This window comes from Gadus chalcogrammus, chromosome 10 (assembly GCF_026213295.1).
Source record: "Gadus chalcogrammus isolate NIFS_2021 chromosome 10, NIFS_Gcha_1.0, whole genome shotgun sequence".
NCBI lineage: Eukaryota > Metazoa > Chordata > Actinopteri > Gadiformes > Gadidae > Gadus > Gadus chalcogrammus.
In genome coordinates this window covers 17,305,979-17,326,541 of record NC_079421.1, presented here as the reverse complement: position 1 = coordinate 17,326,541, position 20,563 = coordinate 17,305,979, and the positions used below count along the sequence as shown (strand labels likewise).

The following is a 20,563-nucleotide window of genomic DNA, read 5'->3' as shown; positions in this document are numbered from 1 at the left end:
TTAATACGTGTCACTGCAGAAATCCACTGCAGAAATACGTGTCACTGCAGAAATCAAATTTACTTACTTTGTAGATATAAATTCATGATTGGTTTGTATGTGGTTGGATAGTCACGGAATACGCATGCGCAAGGCGTGGCTTAACGAGGAAATTTAGCTCGACTTGCTATCGAGCTGCAACTAATCTGGTAATATTATGTCATTTATAAGTTATATTGGCAAATACTTTGATGTTGAATTTGCCATTCGCCAGTACACTATACACGTAGTTGTGATTGCTAGTTTACAACGGGGCGAATAACTCCAATGTTGATGTGGTAACAGTCTGAGGTAGCCAGCTAGATAGCCACGGTAATGGACATCTAGATAGCTTGCAGGTGTTTTGCCTTGTTACTGCAGTAGAAATACATTATATGAGGGCTGTCACTTGAATAGCTGATGTTAGTTGATGTTCTCTGTGAAACGTCTAAACATCTTGTCGACGCGGCACGTTTTCCTAAAGGTTTCATAAAAACATGGACCAGAAGATTCCGTATGATGACTACCAGCTACCAGTTGTGTTCCTCCCATCTTACGAGAGCCCACCAGCATGGATCCCCCCACAGGAGGTTGGAATTGGCTTATATATAATGTATTGAACGTTGATTAGGTTATGTCGACCTCTCGTCAACATAATACAAATGACAGAGCGATCCTAGTAAATTGCTGGGCTCTGCTTACATTGTGAAGTGTCAGACCTTAGACAGCATGTTAATGAAATAGACTACTTGTCAAGAAAAGATTATGTGTGTCTACTAAAGAGGATCCAGCACCCGGACTACAACAATGAGCTCACACAGTTCCTACCACGCACCGTTGTACTGAAGAAGCCTCCAGGTGCTCAGCTTGGCTTCAACATTCGTGGCGGCAAGGCCTCCCAACTCGGGATATTCATATCCAAGGTGATTGAGGCCCCTTGGTGTCTCTTCATGTTTTGTGCTGGTGTCTTTGTGTGGTACACCTCAATTCTTCAATGCATTTGTTTGTTTGACAGGTGGTCCCAGACTCGGATGCTCATAGAGCAGGACTACAAGAGGGAGACCAGGTTTTGTCTGTCAATGAGGTGGACTTTCAAGACATTGAACATTCGAGGGTGAATACAAATACTGTAGTGTCAATAGTGTGTGAGGCTCACTAAAGTATGTTAAACATGTAGGATGTCTGTTGACCTTTTGTTTCTTTAACCTCTCTAAAGGCTGTAGAAATTCTGAAGAGCGCACGGGAAATCTTGATGAGGGTCCGCTTCTTCCCTTACAGTGAGTATCAAACTGTCCCTGAGGAATCGGAATCAGCTCCCACATTTTCAAAGCCTTTATCCAACCAATAACCCCATTTGTTTAGCGGAAGATTTTTAATGGATTCTGGAGCAGCTTTGATTGGTTTATACAATTCTCAGATTCCCATCAATATTTTTACATTATTGATTGATTTATGCAGAATGTTACAAACCAACAATGCAAGCTTCCATGCTAAACATTTTTCAATTATTTAGCTCTATATTTATTCTGTTCAGCCAAAGATAGATTATGTAATTTTGTTGTACAGCCCCAGTAGCCACATTACCATCAGACAAACAAATAAAAAATGTAGTTATTTAATAACAATGAGTTGTTTAATAAGCCAATGGCAGCAATGCCATTGGCGTATTAGATAACAGGAAGAAAATAAAAGAAGAGAGAAACATCCTCAGTTGATCCCACTACTGTCTTAAGACACCAAGAAGGCCTCTTGGCCCTTGTTGAAGGTCACTAATGCTTTTGTGAATGTATTTTATTTTGTTGCCATTAGATTATCAGAGACAGAAGGAGAGGACTGTCCACTAGGTGGCAGCAGAACAGCACGAAGATGAACCGACCAAAACAAAAACTAAAGCCCCCTCTTGGCGGACCGACGCAACAGCATGTCATCAATCTTGATCACTGCACTGCTGCCTTCATTCACCCTCTGCTTTGTGACCATTCATCAGTCTCTTTTGGAAGGATACCTCCCAGGTTTTAGAAAATAGATGAATAGATTACCAGAGTTTCATTTATTTAAATTAATCAAAATCCCTCGCACACTAAACTTTTCCACTCATGCTCAGTTCATTCGTACCATCGTTCTGAATAAGAAAATCAACGTTCATAGTCAAATTTGGTCTTCTGTTTCAAAGAATATCAGGTGCTTGATAAGCACTACAAAGGTTACCTGAGGCAATGCCAGTTGACACGATTTTACATTACTCATCTTGAAGCAGATGCCCAACTAGTTACTAAGAAACAGTGTTTCCTTTAAAAGAAGAATTGTCTTGTTTAATTCTTGACAAATCATTTCACCAACCAGGACAAGTACAAGTTGGATTTACTCAAGCCGTTAAACAATTAGTACTTGCCATAAACTTTTTTTTTGTGTGTGTAGAACAAACAAGTATGAATATGCAGACATATCACGAAACCACTTGTCTTACTTATACTTGACTGGGTAATATAATTGATTATAGTATTTATATTGTCATGGTATATAACTTCATTAACTGGTGTATAAAATGATTATCAATCATAAATAAAGGCATTATTTTGCCACATATGTTTACACATTTTATTTCAGTTCACAATTTGCTTTGAGGTGTTTGTTATTACAGTTTAATTCTGAATAGACGTTTAGACACATGGCTGTCATAAACAAGCATTTAACAGGCCTAATCCTACTGAATAATACAACTCAGGGCTTAGAAACTTAACATTAAAATGTTTTAAGATTTATTCTTTTCCCTGAAGTCACTAGTATTTTAACAGTGATATCCATGAGACATAAGCACTGTGATATGAGAAGCTCAACCCACTGTTCTACTGGCTGATCGTTTCAATTGAGGATGGCCCATGAGCAGTATAGTAAATCACACGGAAGCACAGAAACCTGTAAACCTAGGTTTATTTTTTTTTACAGGATGTTTCATATCTGGGCAGGGCTAAGTTCCAGAGCTTGTGGGACTTACTTTTTCTGCTCCATCATAACAGCTTAAACACCTTTTTTTTTTTTTTAAGAATTAAAAAATCATTCATGTAGTCACAAGGTGTCATACTCAAAATGCAGGAATTCAGATCGTTTAGATACAGATGAGGTAAAAGAATCTATCCCGACACACCCAAATAATACAGGTTAGACTGTACCTTCAGTGTCTATTTAGACAATTATAGTTAACTTGCATAGTAATGGGTAACAACGCATCAACGGTCCATAAAATGTTCACTTCAAAGCCTTCAGACTTGGCGTTCATGAGGTTGGAAATACAGCACTGTAAAGCTGTAAAAATAATAATAAAAAAATGTCTATACACAAACACACAATATGTTTTTTCCTCAAACTGAGATTGAATAGGAAGCTTAAGCATATGCTTATAACTACCAATCATAGTTAAACAGTGACGTTTCTTGGGTAGCTATATATGGAATTATTATTTAAAGAACATTACAAATTTAATTTAACCTTTTTTCCCAAAACAGTGACTCCACATCCATCGCACAGTTGCAATTAAAGCACATTCCTCTGGGATTAACCTTCATATGCGCATTACTTCTAAACAACGTCGATGTGGCCCTTTCTCCAACTTAAAAGAAGGTTAAGATAGGTTAATGGGTTCAAACACCAGAGAATCTTGTTTGGTTTGATCTGTCAGGCTGGTTGTTCCAAGTTCCTCCCGACATCTGATTGGATAGCCCGTGAGTACTTCATTCCACTGGCTAATCTGGTAAAAGTGCATCGCTACGGTGTTTTGGGGCGAGGTTTAAAACATAAACGAGGGGTGGAGGACACAAGTCTCCACCAAAGTGTCTTAAAAAGTTTGAGAGTCTGTTAATTTGAGTATCCCCATGGCCTCTTAAAAGAGTGTTTAGCTGCTGTCCCCGTTCTCCCCGTTGTCTCCATTTTCCACCGTGGAGCTCTCGTCCACGTTCTCCAGGGAGTCTGCCCTTTGGAGCGACAGCTCCAGAGGGTCCATCATGGGCAGGTTGTTCTGCACTGGGAACAACCAGGGCTTCTCATCAGGAACGTTTTCAGCCTTCCACTTGGGGTAGTCCTGGCCCGCCTTGTGCACACTTTTCATTACCTGGGGAGAGGGAGGAGTCACCGGAACACGTCAGATATGTGACACAAGGCAAAACCGGCCTATCCTTAATTCCTATACGATAAGTTATGTACCAAACACTCAGCCCGAGACGAAACTGGCTTGCACAACCTCTGACTCTAGAAACGCCCATTCAAAAAATGTGTCACTGTAATTTGTGTATTACGTAGGCCCCCAGTTAGAAACCAGTCTAACCATCTCAATTCAGCCCCATTCCTGTATTCAAAAGCTAACCAGGTGAGTAACCAAGTCAGCAACATTAGATCCATGAGTATTCTGCCACTGCAGTGCAGTCCAATTGTCTTCGACACAAAATTAAGCATGGCTAGGCGGCGAGTTCTGCGTGTCGATAAGCTATGTTAATCATTAGCAAACGGGTCAAGGTTGTCTTTTCAATTGATTGTGCAGGGCCTCACCATCTCCGTTTCAGGCACATTGATACTACTTGGTTGACATAGTTTAAGATTTGAAACCTGGCAAACGAGTTCTACTAGCAGTGTGAAACACAGCACTAGCCAGCGTTCTGCCTTTGTCAAGAACAAGAGCAGTAATCAGTATAGCTAGCTACCATTGTCTTTCAAGATACTGGAAATACCAGCTGCAAATTATACACTGGGCATATTGTCTTAAACCTTCCTGTACCAACTTATCAGGAATGAATTACACATTAGGGACATTACTTTCAAGTTACTTTCATGTTACTTCGAAGCATTTACTATGTTGTGAGCACCAAGTTTAAAAAGGGGAATAACTATCCTTAATACCTTAGGAGCCAAGATCTGAGATGCTTTGTTGACGACCCATTTCGGAAGTGAACCTGTAACATAAAAGATAAATATATATATTTTTAATAAATGACATTGCGATTAGTCTGAAACAGCTCAAACTCTTTTATCAATGACTATTTTGTTCAAGGACTTACCTTTGGGGTCGGCCTGTGAAAGGTATGTGAAGGAGCAGCTATTCGGCCCCGTGGGCTTGATCAAGTAACCAGTCAGTATGGAGATGGCCCGCACAAGGCCATTGCGAGGTGGGTATTTCTGTAAATAAACCCAAAAACAATGACTCAGGTTTCATTTTCTCTCTGCCCCTGGTTAGCTACAGTTGGAACAGACCTCCTCTCTGTGAAAACCTCTGTGTACAGAACACACAAAGGCAATACATATGGTCATGGAACTAGGAATGACCTGTTTATGTTTCAGATAGTTGTGCGCAGTAGTATGCAGTGGGGGAAATAGCAGCAGCGACGTACTGGGTGTTTGACAGAGAAGTTGACGGTGAGATAGTCCTCGTCCGTGACCTGCCATGATCGCAGTGTGACCACATCTCTGTTCTTCAGCGGAGATGGACAGGCCCCTAAAATATAGAGAAGAAAATGAATACTAAGGATTAGGGTCATTTGTCCCACATTTAATTCCCTGATTTGACAGCAGAAGTTCAGAAAGCCACATTCTCCCTCTACATTAGCCTTATGAGATGAAAACAACACCTTTGACCGTAAATACCAGGTATAACAAAGAGCACTCATTCTTGCTCCCAAAGGGTTAAATGCTCCATATAAAAGTCCTGGGGGAACAATGAGATTGTAGCACAAGGATATGAAAAATAACCTGACTGACTGTGGCACAAAGCAAAAAGATGTGCACATTTGATTACTGAACAATGACATCTCTATGCAACACAAAGCATACACTGGCGGATCTAAACAGCACGTGTGAATACTGGAAATCTCAGGTTCTCCAACAGATTATGAACCAGCAACCAACTGCCCGAATCAATAAAAGTTACACAGTTGTACTTCCTGTAGAAGAGTCATTTCACCCAACCCTTGCATGACTAATATTGTTTTTGTCAGATGTAACATTCAGTTAACTATAAAAGTTAACTGATGTATAAGTTACACAAAACAAGTGTATAGTGATAAGTGGCACGGATACATCAAATACTGCTGTCAGTGCTTACATGCGTAATAACCAAAGTCAGCATTGGCGGAGAGACGGGCGATGTCATAGCTCTCAATCATCGTTGAGTCCCAAGTGCTGCGGTAGGGGCCATCGTGAATGACGTCGTACATGGTGGCGGCGGACACATCCTGTATCGTCATCGTACACTATAGACAGAGTCACGCACACATTACATTTTAAATGGTAATTTGGCTACTGGACAGGTCCAAATGGATGTTATTATAATGCAAACAGAAATGCAATTGGATTCAATCACGCTACCAACCTTAATCATGTGGATTTTAGAACCATTTTTCTGTCCTTGTGTTTGCGTTGTAGAGGGGACTTCGACCCAAACTTTCATTCCGTTCTTATCATACTTGTTGCTCCAGTTATCTGTTGATGAACAATGTTTTCTGAATTGAGAAAAAATTGCTTCGTCGGGTAAAATACTTTCTTTACGAGACATCTCTTCTTCTGGCGAAAAAGTTAAAATAGGTGAACAAAATAAAGTCCCATTCGGCGAGCAGTTAGCTCCGTGCTGGTTTACCTGCTAAAAGAGGTCTTTCCTGTAGTTATATAGGACGCTAGCGGGCGGCCGGTCCAGTTGAGTGAGATTCTTGTGCGGATGAATTCCTCCTGCAGGCCGCGGCCCCGCGCAGCGTGCGTCACTCCACTTCCGGGGCCACACAGGTGTGTGCTACGCAGGTGGGCAGAAATATTGGGCTGGTCAAAGAATCTAAAAGGAATGTAGTTGCTTTTGTTTACATTACAGAAACGAATCGAGGGTGTATGTATATGGTAACGGATAATATACCAGACGTAATCCACATCCCAGGTGTTGTAGGCATGAGTTATGAGAACTAGTGTTATTGAGGGTAATTTGTTACAATTGCCATAGCCTGCAAATAGTTGGTGAAATGCGCTGTGCGACTACAACTAGTTCACTGCGACTGCCACCGAGAGGCAATTTAGATGTCAGACAGCTACAGGCACATTTCTGACAATCAGTCAATCTCTTCCGTGATTTCATCACATAAGTGAACGTATCACCTCTGATAAATGTAGGGAGGGAGCAGTGTACAGAGGGAGGGAAATGTTCAGTTTCAAAAGCTTGCTCTCTTCAACTCCTTTCTGCTTTATCGTTGCAACTCTCGATTCTCACCAATCATAGCTTTTGCACACGCTATGATGCTAATAGTATCCATTTAATCAGTAATCAGTTTAATTTAATCAGAAGCCAATAGCACACTGTTAATGTTAAACAGATCAGAATGAATACAATGTAGCCCCAGATGTATTAAGATTGGACAATAACTATTTTTCTACTGTGAACAGTTTGCTACAATGAAAGTTGACTAGGCCTATTGCGATCCCCAATTTTCAGATATCGGCCTTGGACTCAGTATCACGTGTCAGCAGCAATATTTATCACCGCAAAGCATATAAATGAAACATTAATAGAAACCTTTTATACATCTTATTACCCTGTGAACAACATGTTGGATTTCTTGCTTGTACAAATTAATGTAGGCCTACATAATCAATACAAGGGACCTTCGTCTAGCTCAATTTCTCACACATTGAAAAGCAGTAGACATAAACCTTGGTGAAAGATCTTTATTTTATACCACAGACCTACACTTGGGTGTTTTTTATTTGCCTCTCCTTTTTATACAGCAGATAGTCATAGTACATTATTCACACAAACGTTGCTAAACACGAGTAGACAGCATATTTTTATATGGACAGACACAAGTCAGAATAGCACAGAGCAATCAGTGACAATAGAGAATCTGCTAGGATTAGGACTGTTGTTCGATGTAGTTAAATACTTTACAATTGTTTTAAACCTTTAAATGTTTACAGTTTTAAAACAACCTACAACAAAATGCACAACTGTGTTTTAAAAGCGATATGGCTAATAAGTATTGTGATACTGTGTCTAGAAACAGGGGTGCATGTGTGTCGTCTGACTGTAAACCGCCGTCTTGACTTATCACACCGCAAAAAGACTTCCAAGCCGTGTGAAATTCAGGGAAAACCACACACACACACACACACACACAGCCAGACCTACAAGTTGTCTTTTAGTAGTGTCCAAACAGGCATACACACACGCACACAAAATAAAAAACCTTCAACATGCGTGTTAGTATGTCATTTTGGTCAAGCGTACACCGTTATTCAGTTGTTTTGAGTTACAGAATAAATAAACACGGAAAACCAACAGTCGCACAAAAGGCGTTAGCAAAAAGGCTGCAATTACGACTTCTCTGCACTTTTCTCTATTCAAAGCGAGGGTGTTAGTACGCGTTTAGCTGGGTATCCGAGGAGAGACTCATATCCCAGCTCTACAAAACAACTAGTGAAGCCATTAGTCAGTCTGCAGAATTCGCACATGTATTTATTTAACAAGAAATGTGGCTTGTTTCAGTGCACACCGTCAGTGAACAAGGAAGGCATCTGTGTTCTTAACCATTGAATTCCTGCACGTGAGAGCATGCGGCATGTTACTGCCATAAGTGTGATCAGCACAACACTAGCGTAAATATCATGGAGGGCAGGGATAATTACTATGGTGACTAAACACTGGCTTTCAAACAATGTTTCTTCGGCCGACTAAAGAATGCCTGTGCGATCATCAAGTGGTGGTATGCGTATATGGTCAATCCAACACTGTCGCTAGTGGATATGGTCAAACTGGTCAAACGTCCTTTTTAGGTTAGTACTACAGATAATGGAGTTAGGGATGGATTCCCTTTGAAAAGCAAAAGAAACACCATCCATTTCTCACATCAGTGCAATCTCGCTATTGTAGCGCCCTCTGGTGGCGACCCTCTCGAAATCATCTAGAAATAATGTCACTCCTACGCAAAACTGAGTGTATCAATTCCCTTGAGGTTCATTTCTACTAGTTTCTTAAAAGTCTGGTCCTAATGGTCACTCTGGGTAAAGGAGTAGTTTAAATAACAATAAAGTAGTAATCAAACCTTTTGCAACAAGTTACTTCAATTGGCTCAGAATAATTTGAAATGTCCAGCAATCAATAAATACCGGATCTCTCATATTTAGGAGAAGTTCTCACAGTCCTAAATGACCATTAAAGCAAAAAGAGCAACCTATAATATCAATCCCAGGATCTCAACCTTGCAGCAAACAATGAGTATCCCCAAGCAATATTACTTTACAACAATGACTGGAGTGGCAGCAATCAAGCTCCGAATGGTGCAATAACTTAAGAACCATGATCTATGTCAATCTGCAACCCTATAGAATACCATGCAGTTAAACAATAAGAGAGAATCTGACCATTATTAACCTATTTCTTGTTTAATGCACATTATTATGTTCTTCTACCTTTTTTTTTTTCTTTTCTTCGTTTTGTCCCAGATAATCTGTAATCTGTGATACAGAATAGCACATCCACAAGGTTACTCGGAAAAGTCACTGAGTCGAAAGGGTGGGGGGGGGGGGGGAGGGGGAGGCACCCGCCGCCATGGCACTGTGCCATGGGTGGAGTAAGAGGCCACCGAGAAACAAGCTGTTGGTGAGAATGTGTGTGTGTGGGGGGGGGGGGGGGGGGGGAGGGGGGGGGTTATTAGCAGGAGCAGCTGGTCTCGGTGACGCTCATCTCGGGCTGCTTTTCCAGTTTGATGTCGATCACTGGAGAGGGCCAGGGTTAAAGCAACAACGACAGTTAGCTGCGCGCGTGCGCGTGTACTATCTGGTGGGGGGGTTTGAAAGCACAGCAGATTGCATGCAAAGCACTGTAAGCTAAATCAACCATTTTCCACGACTGACGGTGCATTTGTTGTGTTGTATCTGTACTCTGATCTAACCAAAGAGAAAATGTTTATTTAGAGGCTATGCTGCTGCAATTGCAATCCCATTGCCATGCAGCCACCACTTCCTCTTTCAAAGCATCCTCACTTTCCTCACTCATTCGCCAGCAACGTTCTGCTTTTTAATTGCTTTAAAAGAAAAGTGGTTGTGGTTATAATGATGGTAACGACAGCAATGTCAATAATTAGAATAATAAGGGCACACAAGAAAAGGATACTGTCTTCTTTGCTTTTCTCTGGAGTGCTATCCATTCCAGGCAGGGCAGCAGCCACACGACGGAACAACTGAGAGGAAGACGACAGGAACATGTGAGGAACCAAACAGTGTTGCAACACACAATGCAGAGCACATTGTGAACACATCATCCATGACAGTGCTGTTACATCACAAATGCTCCAGAGTATGTGAGGCAGACAGTGGGTGTTTAGTTTTGAGTTAAGACAAATAGGCATCGGGGGACGGCTACCATGCAAGCCTCTCCTATTTTAACTGACATGCAATTCACTAAAGCTGGGGATCCAAGAGGGAAAATAGTAACGCTTAACAATAGATCTTGTCATGAATGTATCATGTGAAAAAAGGGTATGCAGAGGGGAACACTGTATCCTGGAGGCAGGACGGGAAAACATGCCAGGGGGAGGAGGGAAACAGAAAAGCTGTGATGGAGGGCAGGTGCCTCCGAGGGCAGGCCGCCAGCATGTCTACCTGTTTGACATTGTAGCCCGTTTTTGCGCTGGTTTCTATGAACATGACATTGAGCTCCTTAGCCCTCTGCTCGCCCCCCTCGGTGGAGATCTGTCTGCTCAGGGCCACGCAGAGAGGGCGAGGTGGACGCACACACAGGTATGGAAGGACACGCCAGAGAGAGAGAGAGAGAGAGAGAGAGACACCGGGCCAAAGGATGGGTAGAGAGAAGGAGGGAGAGAAACAAAGAGAGCTCAATACAGACTCTGGTTTTGATAAGGAAAATAAGAGGTTAGTACAGTTACAACGAGGGGTATAGGAGTATAGAGTAAATAAAAAAGGGAAAAGGGAAGCGGGCTGAGAGGAGATGAAAAGCGGAGACCGTTTCGCGAGAATGAGGGAGAGAGAAACGAGTCTACATCAGATCCATAGAACACAATGTAAGGGTAAATCCCTCCAGACATTCCCAAACGAGCCTCTCTACCCTATGGCCATCGGCCTCCCAGTAGCAGTGGCTTTGACACGCATCCACCCCCCCCCCCACCCCGAATGATGCGGCTGCTGGGACACCAACCTGTTTGACGTTATAGCCAGCCTTGGCACTCGTCTCTATGTACATCACATTCAGTTCACGAGCTTTCCTCTCTGCAGCCTCTACAGAAACCTGCCTGCCATGGTGGCGCCAGTGGTCGGAGCGAGAGGAGAGGGGATGTGTGGTGGCATGGGATTAAGGAGGGAGTAACATAAAAAAAAAGAAACAAGGGAGACAGACCACGACAAAGAAAACCAATCAAAAAAAAGGAACTTGAATAAACAGAAATTATAATAAATAAATGAATTTATAAATAATAAATATAGCAAATCTGGTGTGATGTCATGGTGATATACCAAGGGATGAGTAGCAAAAGGAAATTTGATGAAATGAGGGCATGAACAAGGGATCCAGGCCGTGGAAGAAACTACGCAGGTAATCCAAGTATTTGATTTGAAATAAATCAGAGGCATACACTATTCACTGTGGAAACTGTCACCCCTGGATGTATCACTAACATCTCCCACAACCGTTTACCTTTTATCGGCCAAGTCAGTTTTGTTTCCGACAAGCATGATGATGACATCACTTCCTCTCTCTGTTCTGACATCATCAATCCACTTTGAGGTTTGCTGGAACGAATTGAGATCTGGGAAGAAGAAAAAAAATTGTATAAAAACAAGCAGGATGTGATCATCAACATATATATCACTTGTTGCCTTAGCAGAAATGTGCACCAAGTAGCCATTTCCTATATTAAAAGGTTTGAATGTAGAAAATATATAGAAAGATATATTAGTTTGTAAGCAGAGACCTTCAGTGGGAAACGCAAGAGAACAGGGTAGGTTTGAATCTCAGCTTGTGCAAATAAAAAGCATCAAGGAAACAGTTAAGGACAAAGGGCATGCAACCATAAGCTCTATTCTCATTGGTCCTACACCGCTACAGTAAGGGCTGCGGCCCTGACTCACTGGTGATGTCATAAACCACAACAGCGATGGTGGAATCACGGATGTAGCTGGGAATAAGGCTACGGAAACGCTCCTGTCCGGCAGTGTCCCAAAGCTGGAGCCTGACCTGAAGATTAGAACGGGAGAGGAGGAAGAGGAAGAGGCAGAGAAGGTGAGAGGAAAGAGAATATCAAGAAACTGAAGGATAAAGGGGTTTTGCAAGCCAGGGATCGAGGGTGAAGAAAGCCTTTCACAAAGGAATGGGGAAAATGTGTTAAATGTGGAAGGTGCCAAGACTGCGGCCAATTGTCCTTAAACAGAACATGCATGATCTGTTTAAATGGAAGACAAAATACGAAGGCAGTTTGGAGAACTTTTCCATGCCAATCATAAATTGCGTATTCATAAATCATCCGTCTAGGAAAAAGATAAATTTTAGAAATCCCAATGTGCCATGTCATCATAGACACTGAACTTAAGGGCGGCTGATTTCTTAGTTCTTGAGTGATGTATCCTCAGATCACTCGGAGACCACCGTCCAAATCAAACTAACGGACTGGTGAACTCTGTGCCCTTCCGTGCTCGTATGGGAGCAGAAGCCACGATACCTACTGGCTATATCATAAACCACCACAGCAGCAGCTGAATCGCGGATGTAACTCGGGATGAGGCTGCGGAAACGTTCCTGTCCGGCTGTATCCCAAAGCTGCAGCCGAATCTGTGGCCAACCGCAAACAGTGTGGGGACGGGTGGAGTTTATGACTCGGACAAGGGATTTACAAATACAATGCACACATTTAAAAACAAAAAATGATATGAAAAGACAATGGCTTAAATCAAAAACGTCATGGCTGTAATGTTTTGATTGGTTATAAACTGGGTCGGTGAGATTATTTGGTGAAATGGGCATGCTCATGGTTTCTACTTAAAAAAACATTGAAGACACAAGAATCTTTGAGCTCTATTAAATAATGAATTACGAATGATGCCATTGCAATATGAACAGTGATATTGGTTAAACAGAACCGTGCTGACTTACAGTGCGATCCTCTAGGTACATGGTTTTCGACAAGAAGTCGATGCCAATTGTTGCCTGTGGGAAAATGATTTGGTATATTAATAATTGCATTGCTTCACAGGTCATATGTACACTAAAGTATTTCATATTAAAAGCTTCAAGCAAGCAATACACATTTTGAATTGCTATCAACAAATTTCATGACGGCTTCGGGAAATGACCTTTTACCTGATAAGTGTTGTCAAAACTGTCATACATAAACCTGGTGATGAGCGAGGTCTTCCCAACTGTATCCATAAAAAAAGAACATACATAAACATACTATGACTGAACACAATAAAAATACATAAAAAGGACCCAAACTATATCTTAGAGTAGAAGGTTTTCAACATGTTTTGAACCTGAAAAGCATCCTCAAATTGATTTTCCCCACATTGCGTCATGTTGAGAAAGCCGGCAGAGAAAAGCACATCAATGATGCTCTGTGTGGACTATCGCACCCACACGCTGAGCTGGCATATAGGGTGGAGTCCAAAATGTTGGCTTTTGGAAACACATTGATTGTGAAGCTTTACTGCTTCTGAAACAGCTGTGTCGTGGATGTAAGAAAAGTGATAGCGATTCCAACAAAACAAGCACGCATGTAAACCCGTCCCATTCAAGGCAGTGTCAGTGCCTGGTCTATAGTTTCATTGCACATGGGGGGTGAATCGTACAGCCGGCCGTTTCCTGTGGCCGACGTGGCTCTGCAAGACGCAGCGAGCCGTGCGCTGGTAGACGGGGAGCTACGAAGCATAGCATCCCGATACGTCACGCTTTTGAGATAAAGCGATATTTTGAAGCCGACCCAAGACACCATAAAACATGTTTTTCATGGAATCCACTTTTAATATAGTATCTGGGACCAGATAAAGTGAGACGAATAAACATTGTCCGGGGACGGTATTCTGACACGTATGTGTAGCGTTAGCTGTAGCGTTAGCTAAGATAGCTCCTTCGCAGAGGTGACGGTGGCGACGAGAGGATGCTGAGGCACCACTGAACGCAAGGCTCCATATCTGGGTTATCTGATTGAAAATTAAACGCGTACATTATTTCAATGGCTCTGTAGGATTTAGGTTAGGACGACTGATAACCGTGCACCACCATGACGCTGCCATTTGAAACGAACAGGGGATTGTTGTTAACTTGAGCGATGAGACGCCTAGCTTGCTTAACCCGTATAACGACGTCATCGACGGACAATTTTGGGAGTAAATGGACGTTTGCAATTTGTAATCGTTCAAACTAGTGTTACATTTCGCCACACAAACAGGCAGCGTTCCTGCAATGCACGGAGCGTCACATTAAAGATGGACTAGCAAAGTGGCGTTCGATAGCTACACTAGCTTCAATCAGCTATCGCTTTCACTGATTTATATAACATTCCAACATCCACGTACGGTGTCCTGATACACTTACCGCTCTGCTCGCCCAAGAAGACAAGCTTGAACTTTCGTAGGGGGTTGCCAAACTCTCCGCCGCCGGTCGTGGTTGACATATTTACTGACGATAAACAACGGCTATACAGGCGAGACTGTGGAGGAGGAAAAAGTGTATCCTGACTGAGCGCTGTGGGTTCGTTACGCGCATGGACGAAACATGGCGCCCCTCAGTGGTCACCAGCGGAACTACCGAGGGGCAAGGTGCATTTGTATATCCCATGACTGTTTATCAATTTATCAGACGATTTGAGATGACTGTTCTTTTATATTGTAGAGATTGCCATTTCATTTTATTTATATATTATACTTTTTATGTTATATTTACATATTTTCATTTATAGTTAAATCAATATTTTTGATATATTTTGATATTGTGTATTTTTTATTCTTTAAACTACCAGAATAAAAAATACACAATGTTAATTTACTATAAGGTTTTGCATCGAAAACAAAACCAACTCAAGTCTGAACCAAAATAAGAGCAAGAAGGAGGTTAAACCGAATCACTGAATTTATTCTCTTAGTTGCACAGCTTGACATCAATTTGTGTATGTTTCTGAAAAGAACTGTACACAATTGTAAAATTGTGTACATTCTCTTAGTTGCACAGCTTGACATCAATTTGTGTATGTTTCTGAAAAGAACTGTACACAATTGTAAAATTCACAACAGTTAACATTTTCTACAATACATTATGTTTTTATTGGAAGTGAAACAAAACAAGACACACCGTTACAACTGCAAACTATTTAAGCATGTTTCTGTGAGAAAACCTTTGGTCTAAAGAAAGGGACTCAAACAAGCATTTTGTCAGAGTCGATACCCAATAGTACTATAGAGGATTTGATTGAAGTGATTGCGATTTAAATAAAGAGTCAGTAGTGCAACAACATTGCTGTGTCCATCGTCGCTGATGTGCAGTTTTCCTGGTGGTACTTTCATCCAATCGCTGGTACAGAGAACCATCTCTGGTCCACTGGCGCCTCTACTCGAGTGTGACATCAGATCTGCGGGGGGGAGGACACATTGCATCTGTCATTTTGTCTTGATTAAACCCAACATATTTCTTCTAGCTAAACTAGTGGTACATATTCTGAAGAGGCTAAATGCAAGCAATATCTGTGCTGTACATGTATATTTTATTTGAGCCATTTTACTTCTTGTAAATGTGTGTCGCAATACTGAAAAAAGTTAGTCTTGTTAAATGTATATGTTTTTATTACACAGGTTATCAAGAGGGTCCTTTAAAGTTGTGTAAATTGCAGGTATGTCCTGTGCCCATTGACTATCGCACTGAATGTGACCTCACCTGAACTAATGACACTTTTACTCCAGTTTGCTGCAGATCATAAGATACACAGAAAACGGGAGTTTAAAAATGGAAAGCTACACACACATCACAGCACTAGGACTACATCCCACAAAGTATCAAAAGTAATGTCATTATATATAGTGTCGCTAAGGTTTTATACTTACACTTCTGCTCACAATGAGACGATGCATTGAATAAAACAAGAATAAAAGAATGGCATTAGTTAGAATATGTCTCACCACGTATACAGTGTTTTAAACTCTGCATAGGCTAGGCTAACCATCCACCTATAATTCCTATTTTTTCCACCTTGGTATTCTGTATTCAGTTCTCCCACCAAGCTAGCTATTAGAACCCAGATGGCCACTAGGTTAAAAAGGCACAATTCACCCACCTGCTGGCTTAGGGGACATCAAGATGAGAGGAAGCTCTGCAACGACATCACTAAAAACAAGAAGTTGAATATTAATTTCTGTATATACTGCATGCTGTGATGGAAAAATACATGTATTTTTTACTTTTTATCAGTTAGTTTTTTCCTATTCCTTGTATTGCCTAGCCATCCCTGATTTGATCATTGACAATTGCATTGTGGGGAGGGTTGTGAGGTTGTTTATATAGCTCTGTGAAACTGTATTCTGGGCTCCCTCAGCTAGAGAGGAGACTTGTATATTCTTACATTAAAATAGGTCAATTGTCTACAACTATTTTGTACTTTTTTGCATTTAGAAGTCTCATCTGTCCTAGACGCAATATCTCGTAAAGAAAATTGCCCCGACAATGCATAATATTTTTTGGTTCAGTTGGATATTCATAAGACACCAATGAAGAAGAATGTGTGTGCATGTATTCAGAAGGTCTCTCTCACCTTCCTGTAAGGCTCCCCAGCAGGCTGTGAATAGCAGGACAGACCGATTAGAGCTATTCTGCGTAGTATGGCACAGAGAGTAAAACCAACGGCTATAAGTCAGGAAGTGCACTAGTGTATAGCTGGGCCTTACCCTCCGCTGGACAAAGACACGCTGACCTTCACTTTATAAGAGATGATGATACCCTGCATCTCCTTCTCACCACTTTCGCACCTGGGAAAAACAAAGCAAGAATATTCAAGCTTCCAGCTGAAGAGGATGGTATACAATCACACTCACGCAGCGGAGAACGGGACTGCACATGCTTGTTCTTACAGGGTGGTGGAGGCCAGGTTGGTGTCTCCGTCCTTTAGGCGTCCGTCCACAGCGATGCCCCGTTTCTCGCTGTTGTTGGCCAGCAGGGGGGTCATGGTGAATTCCTTCTCGAAGGTGGAGTTGGCTTCGATTGTTTCCCTACAGTGATGACGAGGAGTGTGACAGTAAGTGGGAATTTGCAAACTAACTAACATTTTATGGATTAGAATTTGCTTGAATTTGAAATAGGTCAATTAAAATGAAAAATAAAAGTATAACAATGGGATACAACTGTTTTAAAGTGATTGAGTTTTCGATCAATCACATTATTAGGTTGCATGTAAATCAACGGTTTCCCCTGCCTGTAGCAGAACATGTGTTATGTAGGAAGCCTTACCCAAACTCCTCACTGCAGACGGCCTTAACGTAGTTGTCAGACGAGTACAGAACAACAGCGGTATTCTGCTCAACTAATTATAACACAAAACAAACAATGTTCATCATTAGGATGGATTCTGTACGGACGACCACTATTTAACACAATGTCTCTGTGGTCTTTTTTGATTACATACCTGTTATTTTGATCTTCTTCACAACCTTACTGCTGTCATTATTGATTTTTACGTTGATAGAGATCGGATCTCCGTGGTAGTAGTTCTAAAAAAGAAAACAAAGGTTCAAATTGAGATAATGCTTTCATGTAACATAACCATGCATCATGAATACGAGGGAAAACTTTAGTTTTTGTTTTGTCCTACCTCTTTTCCCAGAGAGGCCGACAGCTGAAGTGGCGATGTGATTTCCGCCTTGGGGCCAGCCTTTGTGCTGGCGGGTGAAAACTGGATCTTACGGATCATCAGACGGCAGGTGTCCCTGAAGCGAGAACATAACCACGAGGAGGAGAAGACTCAGTGTGAAGCCACCTTCCATCTGCGGCGTATGCTGACTTACTAAAAAGCAGAAGATGAGCATTTGAAAACAGAGAACGCATACTCACTTCTTCTCAATGACCTCATCGCCGTCATCAGCCGCCTTGGCAATATAGGCCTTGAGCTCAAAGTCAACACCGCACGCCTGCAAGAAGAACACACAGAAAAACATGTGATTTACACATCCAAGGAGAGAGAGAGTGGGGGGGGGGCAGAGAGAGAGAGAGCGAGAGAGAGAGCGAGAGAGCGAGAGAGCGAGAGAGAGAGAGAGAGAGAGAGAGAGAGAGAGAGAGAGAGAGAGTCGGGGGGCAGAGTGTGAGAGAGAGAAACAAGGCAGGGAGAGAGAGAGAGAGAGAGAGAGAGAGAGAGAGAGAGAGAGAGAGAGAGAGAGAGAGAGAGAGAGAGAGAGAGAGAGAGAGAGAGAGAGAGAGAGAGAGAGAGAGAGAGAGAGAGAGAGAGAGAGAGAGAGAGAGAGAGAGAGAGAGAGAGAGGCGGGGGGTACTGTGTGAAAGAGGGAAATAACAGTAAAGTGTAAACATACCTTTCCGCTGTCGCTAGGTCCGGGCTGCAGAGCGACTGAGCATGGCAGATTGTTAGGCATCTATTACAGGCAGACAAGAAAAAGATGGAAACTTTCATGAAACAAAGTGGCAGTGAAGGGATTCAGTTATGAATTTTATTGATGAGTCATTGATATTGATTGCAATTAATCAAGCAAACATTTGTTCTTAATGTGATGAATTCCTAAATTAATAACAACAAAATAATTAATAATAATTAATAATTAAACGTAAGTGAAAATATGATTTGGTTTAATCCAAACAGGACAAGAAGAGAAATATTGAGTTTCATAGAATTCCTTTTCTGTACCTCAAAAGAAAAGTGGTGAGCCTGCTCCCCAGCTTTCTTCACCAGAGCTTCTTGCATGGGGGTTTTGCCAATGCCCCCTGCAAGGACTGGGAAGACCTGCACGCGCTTCACCCAGATGTCTCTTCTGCAGGACAACCCAATCACGTCCAGGTCCTCACTGCCGTAGCGGAAAGCGCAGGCGAGGTACACAAACACTATGAAGACAGTGGACGTGGGAGTCAGTGCGGCGTAGATGGTCAGGTTAGATGTTTTATTTAGTTGTATTTGCTACTGAAAAGGATTATAGAGGCCAGGGGGGATTGAGTTACCTTTTCTGCCATTGAGGTTTGCAGGGTCGACTTTCAGCACCCCATCTACAAATGAGAGAAGATCAAATTTCATCATTTGAAACAATTTGTATCATTTCAACAATCTTTTCAACAAAATGCTAAAAGCGCTGGTAAGCAAAACCTAAAAATTTGATCAATTCTAATGTCTAAAGTTGACAATGCAGGCATTTGGGTGTGCATATCATAATTATAACACCTCAAACAAACAGCTTTAATACACATAGCCAATCTCTTTGCTACTCACCAACAATGTCCACAGAGGTCACATGGTCCACAAAGTCTCTCTTCCCCAAGTAGAGGGTCAACTAGGTGGAAAATAGAGAAAATACACAAGTTCATGGAAATTCATAGGGGGAAATAAGTGTAATTTCAGTAGCTTCTTGTAGTGTGGTCCGAGAAGAAACTTACATCCCCATTGCCACTGGTCTTCTTGAAAACTCTGGTTTGAGAAGGGGGAAAGGCAAAGGACAGAATCTTGTTGATGACTCCAGAATAACACATTCACTTGATAGCACATCCACACAATGCTGTTCAATCAATCAATAAATCACTGACAAAATCCACCAATCCAAATCCGGTATTTTTCCACTTAAGGGGCATTTCAAGTCAAGAGGTTTACAGGATATGAGGACAGGAGATGACAAATACAGTATCAATCATACAGGCCAATAGATAAAAAGGACCTAAACACATCAGGAAAGGAAGGCTAACACAGGGAGGCTGACACAATATTGTGCAAAACGGTTTTAAATTTAAAAGTGAAACTGCTTTACATGATAGTGGAGCACTGATCAGGGTTCCTGTTAACCTGGAGAGACCTAAAGGTCATAGTATGTCACTAAGATTAGCCAATTACAACTCCCCGATCCCCTCCCCCCCAGCTCAACCACTACAAACCCTCGCTAGGTGAACCATGGATTAGTAAATAGGGCGACTGCTGGTGGCGATGGTGTAATCCGGACAAGCAGGAGCCTAACTATCACAAAACGTCATGATCTCGATGTGAACATATCCTGTCTCCATTCATACTGCTTCTTAAACTGACAGCTGACAAAGTGTTCTTTAGTCACTCATACTGTTTCTGTACTATCCGTTTCCAGCTCTCACTCGATTTGGATGAGTAGAGTTTGACAATTGATATAAAGCGTCATATTACTATAATATAAGATGATATTTATTTCCGCATCTTGTAAGACGTTTCTTCCTCAATGCTCTCCCCTGCTTCTCACTCAAGGTGAAATCCACCCGATCTGTGGTATCAGGATAGCCGATAAGCCCAAAGACAGAGGTTAGACATGTTTATACTAAGACTAAGTTACATAGGAGAGGTTGTAACCCCCCCCCGGCTTCTCTGTTATTATG

At 41.8% G+C, this 20,563-nt stretch overlaps 4 protein-coding genes across 6 annotated transcripts; 1 reads left to right on the top strand and 3 right to left on the bottom strand.

Annotated features, from left to right (window-relative positions):
* Positions 1-110: 110 nt before the first annotated feature.
* Positions 111-2,739, top strand: pdzd11 (PDZ domain containing 11). Of its 2 annotated transcripts, none has more exons than XM_056600555.1 (6): positions 111-188; positions 503-608; positions 801-941; positions 1,034-1,132; positions 1,235-1,295; positions 1,828-2,735. In XM_056600555.1, exons 2-6 carry the CDS (start codon positions 516-518, stop codon positions 1,860-1,862), a joined length of 429 nt encoding a protein of 142 aa, XP_056456530.1. In that variant the 5' UTR covers positions 111-188; positions 503-515; the 3' UTR covers positions 1,863-2,735. The 2 variants fall into 2 exon arrangements, with proteins under 2 accessions (XP_056456530.1, XP_056456531.1); XM_056600556.1 differs by having other exon boundaries at positions 183-351; positions 1,828-2,739.
* Positions 2,740-3,135: 396 nt separating this feature from the next.
* stard14 (START domain containing 14) lies at positions 3,136-6,789 on the bottom strand. The gene is made up of 6 exons (XM_056600552.1): positions 6,371-6,789; positions 6,104-6,251; positions 5,394-5,497; positions 5,064-5,181; positions 4,906-4,958; positions 3,136-4,123 (listed from the first exon to the last, which is right to left on the bottom strand). The coding sequence occupies exons 1-6, from the start codon at positions 6,551-6,553 to the stop codon at positions 3,908-3,910; spliced, it is 822 nt and encodes a 273-aa protein (XP_056456527.1). The 5' UTR covers positions 6,554-6,789; the 3' UTR covers positions 3,136-3,907.
* A 570-nt stretch (positions 6,790-7,359) lies between these two features.
* rab41 (RAB41, member RAS oncogene family) lies at positions 7,360-14,767 on the bottom strand. 2 transcript variants are annotated; one of them, XM_056600553.1, is made up of 8 exons: positions 14,576-14,757; positions 13,343-13,401; positions 13,136-13,189; positions 12,709-12,814; positions 11,684-11,795; positions 11,189-11,282; positions 10,148-10,214; positions 7,360-9,750 (listed from the first exon to the last, which is right to left on the bottom strand). In XM_056600553.1, the coding sequence occupies exons 1-8, from the start codon at positions 14,652-14,654 to the stop codon at positions 9,686-9,688; spliced, it is 636 nt and encodes a 211-aa protein (XP_056456528.1). In that variant the 5' UTR covers positions 14,655-14,757; the 3' UTR covers positions 7,360-9,685. The 2 variants fall into 2 exon arrangements, with proteins under 2 accessions (XP_056456528.1, XP_056456529.1); XM_056600554.1 differs by lacking the exon at positions 12,709-12,814 and adding an exon at positions 12,118-12,223 and having other exon boundaries at positions 9,675-9,750; positions 14,576-14,767.
* A 333-nt stretch (positions 14,768-15,100) lies between these two features.
* arr3b (arrestin 3b, retinal (X-arrestin)) lies at positions 15,101-20,064 on the bottom strand. The gene is made up of 15 exons (XM_056600551.1): positions 19,610-20,064; positions 19,446-19,506; positions 19,181-19,225; positions 18,873-19,066; positions 18,544-18,603; positions 18,071-18,147; positions 17,832-17,946; positions 17,646-17,730; positions 17,471-17,543; positions 17,095-17,232; positions 16,912-16,992; positions 16,779-16,802; positions 16,305-16,354; positions 15,908-15,937; positions 15,101-15,605 (listed from the first exon to the last, which is right to left on the bottom strand). The coding sequence occupies exons 1-15, from the start codon at positions 19,700-19,702 to the stop codon at positions 15,409-15,411; spliced, it is 1,323 nt and encodes a 440-aa protein (XP_056456526.1). The 5' UTR covers positions 19,703-20,064; the 3' UTR covers positions 15,101-15,408.
* Between the last annotated feature and the right edge of the window lie 499 nt (positions 20,065-20,563).